Here is a 6,685-nt window from a genome sequence, read left to right as displayed (position 1 = left end):
TCAATACCCTGCAACGGATGTTGGAATAGGTCTGGAGAGTGCGACCATGCGAGACAACACTTGCTTCTTTAGTAACATCAGTAGTGCCCTGTATACATACAAGAAGAGGTTATCCATCGGAATAAGTTGCCAGGCGCCACTAAGTATATGGGTCCTGCTCGTCCTCATGCTCATATTCATCAGCATCGTCATCTCCCCCTTGGTTATAAATGTTTTCAAGTATAGGTGGTGGAATGTTCACAGGACCTTGGAAACACAAGAAGGTTAATTAATTAGTAAATGGAAACTAGCTAACCCGCATGCATGTGGATGAAACAATTATAATTACGATGGAATACAAACATACCGAAAGCATGATGATTCCATGCAAAAATAGTGCCACAAGTGGTGGCAGCAAACACAAGACCCTCGTATTGAATTGCATCACAGTACTCATCTGTGTACAGAAATTGATTTTTGAGCAATATCCATCGAGGCGTGGAAGTAAGGAAGGCAACAAGCTTATCGAAGATAGCAACAACTTCACAGTTCGTGTAATCCCAAGAGCGGTTGGAAACTCGACAAATTGCTATCTTCCGTAGACGACAGTCACCATGATCGTATTTGAACTCACGTAGATCATCTGTGTGCTCAACCTCAGGGTAGTCTGAGATTTTTGGAAGGGGAACCTGGTGACGAGTGTACACATTCACAAGTTCCCACTCACAGTTGTACCCAATATAAACAATCCAATCTTCATTTGCGCCTGCCCAAGCCTTGCCCTCAAGCGATGGCATCATAACAACACACCTATCATTATCAAGCGGCATCAACTTGCACAAGGCGAGGCTTCCGTCGTTCCCGCGCCACTCAGCAGGGTCACGCCGAAGAAGATAGGGGAGATCAAACCGCTCCTGGACCCTTGGGTTTCTTGTAATGATGCTATTAGTTGAGTCGAGAACGGTCTTGAACGAACCTGCCATGCTAGCCGAGGTGTTGAGATCGCACCGATCAATGAGTTCCTCCACCACGTCATCTTTCAGATTGGGGCAAGAATAACGGGGCTCGTTTCCGGCCTGTTCCCTCCATGGAGAAGATGATCGAACAATGGCAGAAGGAAGGGTGAAGGCAAATGGAAGGAGGAAGAGTGTGCGACAGCAGTTCCAAATCGCGAGGGAAAGGCGAAGAGGCTAGTGGGGAGCGAATAGTTGCCACAGAGGTCACACACTGACGACAAGTCCGAGTGAACTGCATGCCGTATATCGTACACACCTTGATCTGGCTGACCATTTCTTTTGTGTTTCCTAATCACAAATAGTTCATTTGAGTGAACCGTATGCTGTACATCGCACACACCTTCATCCGGCTGCCTGTTTATTTTGTGTTGCCTAATCACAAACAGTTCATCCGAGTGAACGATATGTTGTATATCGCACACACCTTCATCTAGGTGCTCGTTTCTTTTGTTCCTCCTCATCGCAAACAGTTAATTGAACTGAATCGTATGCCCTGCATCACACATGCAACTAAAATCAAAACCGTTTTTGATGCATCCATCATCGCAAACGTCTTGCACCTGTTTCGACGGTTTTTACACCACTGTTTGTGATTATTGCATCGCACACAGTTTCGTCGAAGGGTCTCTGATCGTAGTGTCACGTTAGCAGCATCTTGTAGTAGTGGGATTAGATGCACACCCACTTAGTTTTCATATTGAGCTTTCATACACTTATAGCTCTTAGTGCATTCGTTGCATGGCAATCCCTACTCCTCGCATTAATATCGATTGATGGGCATCTCCATAGCCCGTTGGTTAGCCATGTTGATGTGAGACTTTCTTACCTTTTTCTCTTCTTTATATTTACCCCTATCATCATACTCTATTCCACCCATTAATATCGATTGATGGGCATCTCCATGGCTTGCACTCATGTATTGTGTGAGAGTTGAAAAAGCTGAAGCGTGTTAAAAAGTACTGCCTCTGATCCTTTTTACTCTGCATATTAGGTTTGTCCGAAGTCAGTCTCATCCAAATTTGACCAAGTTTATATAAAAAATTATAGACATTCACATAACAACACCAATATCATTTGATTCATCTTGGAATATATTTTCATATTATATTTATTAGATATTATAGATGCTAATAATTTCTAATATAAATTTTGTAGCAAAGTTTGACTTTCGGCAAATCCAATGTGCAGAGTAAAAAGGACCGGAGGGAGTATGAACCAATTGCTCGGCTTGTCATCGGGGTTGTGCATGATAAATACTTTGTGTTAAGAATGCAGAGCATGACAAGACTATATGATTTTGTAGGGATAGCTTTCTTTAGCATTGATATTTTAAAAGACATAATTGTTTGTTGGGATGCCTGAGTATTGATATCTTTATGTCAAATTATAGAATTTTGATTTGAATCACTTATGTGTCAATATTCATGCCATGACTAGACATATGATCAAGTTTATGTTCGGTAACATTCCACATCAAAAATTATCTTTTTTATCATTTACCTACTCGAGGATGAGCAGGAATTAAGCTTGGGGATGCTGATACGTCTCCGTCGTATTTATAATTTTTGATTGTTTCATGCCAATATTATACAACTTTTACATACTTTTAGCAACTTTTTATATGATTTATTGGACTAACCTATTGATCCAGTGCCCAGTTCCAGTTCCTATTTTTGCATGTGTTTTGTATCGCAGAATATTCATATCAAACGAAGTCCAAATGCAATAAAAATTTACGGAGAATTATTTTGGAATATATGAGATTTTTGGGGAGTTGGAATCACCGCAAACGGAGGCCCACACAGGGCACAAGACACCAGTGCACCACCCCTGAGCCAGGCGCGTGGTGGTGGGTTGTGCTCACCTCGTACGTTGGTTGCAGCTCTACTTTGGGCGCAAGGAATCTTATATCCGGAAAAATCATGTTAAAATATGAGTGCAATCGGAGTTACGGATCTCCCAGAATATAAGAAACGATTTTCGGCCAGATCTGTAGAATGCGAAAAAGAAGAGAACATAGAGGGAGATCCAATCTCGGAGGGGCTCCCGCCCGTCCACTGCCATGGAGACCAAGGACCAGAAGGGGAACTCTCCTCCCATCTAGGGGGGAAGCCAAGGAAGAAGAAGAAGGAGGGGGGATCTCCCCCCTTGCTTCCGGTGGTGCCGGAGTGCCACTGGGGCAATGATCGGGACAACGATTTACATCAACAATCTTGCTACCGTCAACACCAACTCTCTCCCCCTCTATGCAGCGATGTAACACCTCTTCTCCCCGCTATAATATGTTGCGAGAGTGATAGAAGCTTAAACCCAAGTAGGTGGGCTATGGCGTATGGGATAAAGAGGACTTGATACTTAATGCTATGGTTGGGTTTCATGACCTTAATGATCTTTAGTAGTTGCGGATGCTTGCTAGAGTTCCAATCATAAGTGCAAATGATCCAAGTAGAGAAAGTATGTTAGCTCATGCCTCGCCCTCATATAGAATTGCAAGAATGATTATCGGTACTTGTTATTGATTGCCTAGGGTCAAATAACTTTCTTGTTGACACAAACCCTTTTTCTAAACACCTAAATTTTATTATCTTGCAAAGTACTTCTAGTTTTATTCTTGCAAAGTAGTTCTACCATCACACCTACAAAATAGTTTCATAACTATTTCCGATAAAGCAAACATCAAGTGTGCGTAGAGTTGTATCGGTGGTCGATAGAACTTGAGGGAATATTTGTTCTGCCTTTAGCTCCTCGTTGGGTTCGGCACTCTTATTTATCAAAAAGGCTACAAACATTCCCCTATACTTGTGGGTTATCACCAAGCAGCACCTCATGCTCCTCGACGACCTGAAGGAAACTTTTGCTAACCTACGTGAGTACCGGATCAAGATCAACCCGGAGAAATGCGTTTTAGGCATCCCAGCTGGAAAGCTACTCGACTTCCTCGTCTCAGAGCGCGGCATTGAGGCGAACCCAGAGAAAATCAAGGCAATCGAGCGCATGCGCAAGCTGGCTCGGTTCCATGATGTCTAGAAGTTCACCGGCTGCTTGTCCTTGGTCAGCATGTTTCTCAGCCGGCTGGGCGAGCGGGCCTTGCCCTTGTATCAGCCGATGAAGAAGACGTCACCGTTCAAATGGAACGACCAGGCAGACGAGGCTTTCCGGGGTCTCAAGCATATGCTCTCTACTGCACTTGTCCTGGCCGCACCAAGCGAGAAGGAGCGCTGTTACTCTACATCACAGCCACCTCGCGGTCGGTCAGCACTGTGGTGGTGGTCGAGCGGCCGGAGAAGGGCAAGATCAAAGCCGTCCAGCGCCCGGTCTACTACCTGAGCGAGGTGCTCTCCGCCTCCAAGCAGAACTACCCGCACTACCAGAAGATGTGTTACGGTGTGTATTTTACTGCCAAGAAGTTAAAACAGTACTTCCAAGAGCATGTTGTCACCGTGGACAGGACGACCCCTATTGGCGAGATCATCGGTTGCCAGGATGCCTCTGGCCGGGTCGCCAAGTGGGCTATCGAGCTAGCCGGCCACACCATCCTCTATGAGCACCGCACCACGATCAAGTCCCAAGCCCTGGTCAACTTCCTCGTCGACTGGACCAAGACCCAGTACCTGCCGCCACCGTTGGATTCGACGCACTGGCACATGCACTTTGATGGCTCCAAGATGAACCTTGGCCTGGCGGCGGCATCGTGTTGTCTTCCCCAAAGGGCGACCGGCTTCGGTACACGCTCTAGATCCACTTCGCCGCCTGCAATAGCGTCACCGAATACGAAGCCCTTGTGCATGGCCTCCGGCTTGCCAAGGAACTCGACATTAGACGCATTCTATGCTACAGAGACTCGGACCTTGTGGTGCAGCAGTGCTCCGGCGAGTGGGATGCCTGCGGCGCCAACATGGCAAGCTACCATTTCCTCGTCCAGCAGCTGTCCGGCTTCTTCGACGGTTGCGAGCTCCTCCATGTCCAGTGAGCGAAAAATGAAGCTGCTGACGCACTGGCCAAGATCGGCTCGTCCCGGTAGTCCATCCCGTCCGGCATCTCCCTCGAGCACCTGCACGAACCATCCATCAAGCCGGCCCCAGACTCTGAGTCCATCTTCGTCCCGGACAACCCGGCCGCGCCTCTACCCAGCCCAGGGGTTGTCGAACCCGGCCCGGGGGCCGACGAACCCTGCCCGGGGGACTCCGAACCCAACCCGAGGGCTACTGAACCCAACCCGTGGACTGCCCAACCTGGCTCGGGGGCTGCAACACTCAACCCAGCTGTCGTCATCCTCGACCCGGCTGCCGCCGTCCCCGACCCGGGGGCTGCCGCCATCTAATCGGGGGCTGCTGTCTCGGAACCGGCCATGGTGGCCGTCTTCGCCGTGGTGACGGCGCCATCATGGGCCCTGCCCATCTCGGAGTTCCTAGAGAATGGGGTTCTCCCCATGGACTAGACCGAGGCTCGGCAAGTGCAACGCCAGGCGTCCGCCTACAACATCATCAACAATGAGCTCGTCAAGCGCAGTTCGACGGGCATTTTCCAGCGCTGCGTCGAACAAGACAGGGGCATTGAGATCCTCCTCAATATATACCAGGGCGAGTGCGGGCACCACGCCGCCTCGAGGTCCCTGGTGGCCAAGACTTTTCGTCATGGATTCTACTGTACCACGGCCCTCCAAGACGCCGAGTCGCTTGTCCTCAAATGTGAGGGATGTCAATGCTTCAGCAAGCGCAGCCACCAGCCGGCCTCGGCACTCCGAACCATCCCGATCACCTGGCCCTTCACGGTGTAGGGACTCGACATGGTGGGACCTTTCAAGACCGCTCGAGGCGGCATGACGCACTTACTGGTGGCAGTGGATAAGTTCACCAAGTGGATCGAAGCACAAATGATCAAGAAGCTGGATGGGCCAACAGTCATCTGGTTCATCAAGGATATCGCAGTGCGCTACAGCGTCCCAAACAGCATCAACACAGACAACGGCACCAACTTCGCCCAGGGCGCGCTCGCGCAATACTGCTCCTCTTCGGCATCCGCCTCGACCTGGGCTCCGTGACGCACCCGCAATCCAACGGCCAGGTCCAGCGGGCCAATGGCCTCATTCTATCCGGCATCAAGCCACGGCTTGTCGAGCCGCTCGTCCGTTTACCTGGCAGCTGGCTCGATGAGTTGCCAGACTTCCTCTGGAGTCTCCGCACAATGCCAAATTGGTCGACCGGTTTACCCCGTTCTTCCTTGTCTACGGAGCCGAAGCCGTCATCCCGACCGACGTCGAGTTCAACTCGCCACACGTCGCGCTGTACATGGAAGCCGAAGCCAAGGAAGCCCGCGAAGAAGGCATCGACCAACTCAAAGAAGCATGCCTCTTGGTGCTCAGCCAGTCAGCCATCTATCAGCAAGTCCTAAGGCACTACCACAACAAGAAGATCAAGCCCCTCACATTCCACTAGGGAGACCTCGTCCTCTGACTCGTCCAGCACCAAGCCGGCCAACACAAGTTTTCCTCCCCATGGGAAGGCTCCTTCATCATCAGCAAGGCCTTGTGCGAGCGCAGCGCCTACTACCTCATCGACGCCCGCAAGTCAAACAAGCGCAAGGGAGACACCGCCGGTTAAGAAACAACCCGACCATGGAACGCGGACCTCCTCTGCTCGTTTTATAGTTAGCTATGTGCATGTATGTATCACTGTCTTTTGTAACCATAT

General features: G+C 49.4%; 2 protein-coding genes across 2 annotated transcripts; both read left to right on the top strand.

Annotated features, from left to right (window-relative positions):
* Positions 1-4,123: 4,123 nt before the first annotated feature.
* On the top strand, positions 4,124-4,965 carry LOC147984650 (uncharacterized). The gene is made up of 2 exons (XM_087541197.1): positions 4,124-4,686; positions 4,833-4,965. Exons 1-2 carry the CDS (start codon positions 4,124-4,126, stop codon positions 4,963-4,965), a joined length of 696 nt encoding a protein of 231 aa, XP_087397323.1.
* Positions 4,966-5,343: 378 nt separating this feature from the next.
* On the top strand, positions 5,344-5,772 carry LOC147984649 (uncharacterized). The gene is made up of 2 exons (XM_087541196.1): positions 5,344-5,415; positions 5,461-5,772. The coding sequence occupies exons 1-2, from the start codon at positions 5,344-5,346 to the stop codon at positions 5,770-5,772; spliced, it is 384 nt and encodes a 127-aa protein (XP_087397322.1).
* The last annotated feature ends 913 nt before the right edge of the window (positions 5,773-6,685 follow it).

This window comes from Triticum urartu, chromosome 2A (genome assembly GCF_056163025.1).
Source record: "Triticum urartu cultivar PI428250 chromosome 2A, HENAU_Tu73, whole genome shotgun sequence".
Classification (NCBI taxonomy): Eukaryota; Viridiplantae; Streptophyta; class Magnoliopsida; order Poales; family Poaceae; genus Triticum; species Triticum urartu.
The sequence above is the reverse complement of the archived record's forward strand: the minus strand, read 5'-3'. Positions and strand labels throughout refer to the sequence as shown.

Bases quoted from the DNA above. Each gene is read 5' to 3' on its own strand.
- LOC147984649 (XM_087541196.1), top strand. From the start codon at position 5,344: ATGGTGGCCGTCTTCGCCGTGGTGACGGCGCCATCATGGGCCCTGCCC. The intron at 5,416-5,460 runs GTTCTCCCCATG...GTGCAACGCCAG, and splicing joins CGGAGTTCCTAGAGAATGGG to GCGTCCGCCTACAACATCAT.
- LOC147984650 (XM_087541197.1), top strand. From the start codon at position 4,124: ATGGAACGACCAGGCAGACGAGGCTTTCCGGGGTCTCAAGCATATGCT. The intron at 4,687-4,832 runs GTGTTGTCTTCC...TCTATGCTACAG, and splicing joins CTTGGCCTGGCGGCGGCATC to AGACTCGGACCTTGTGGTGC.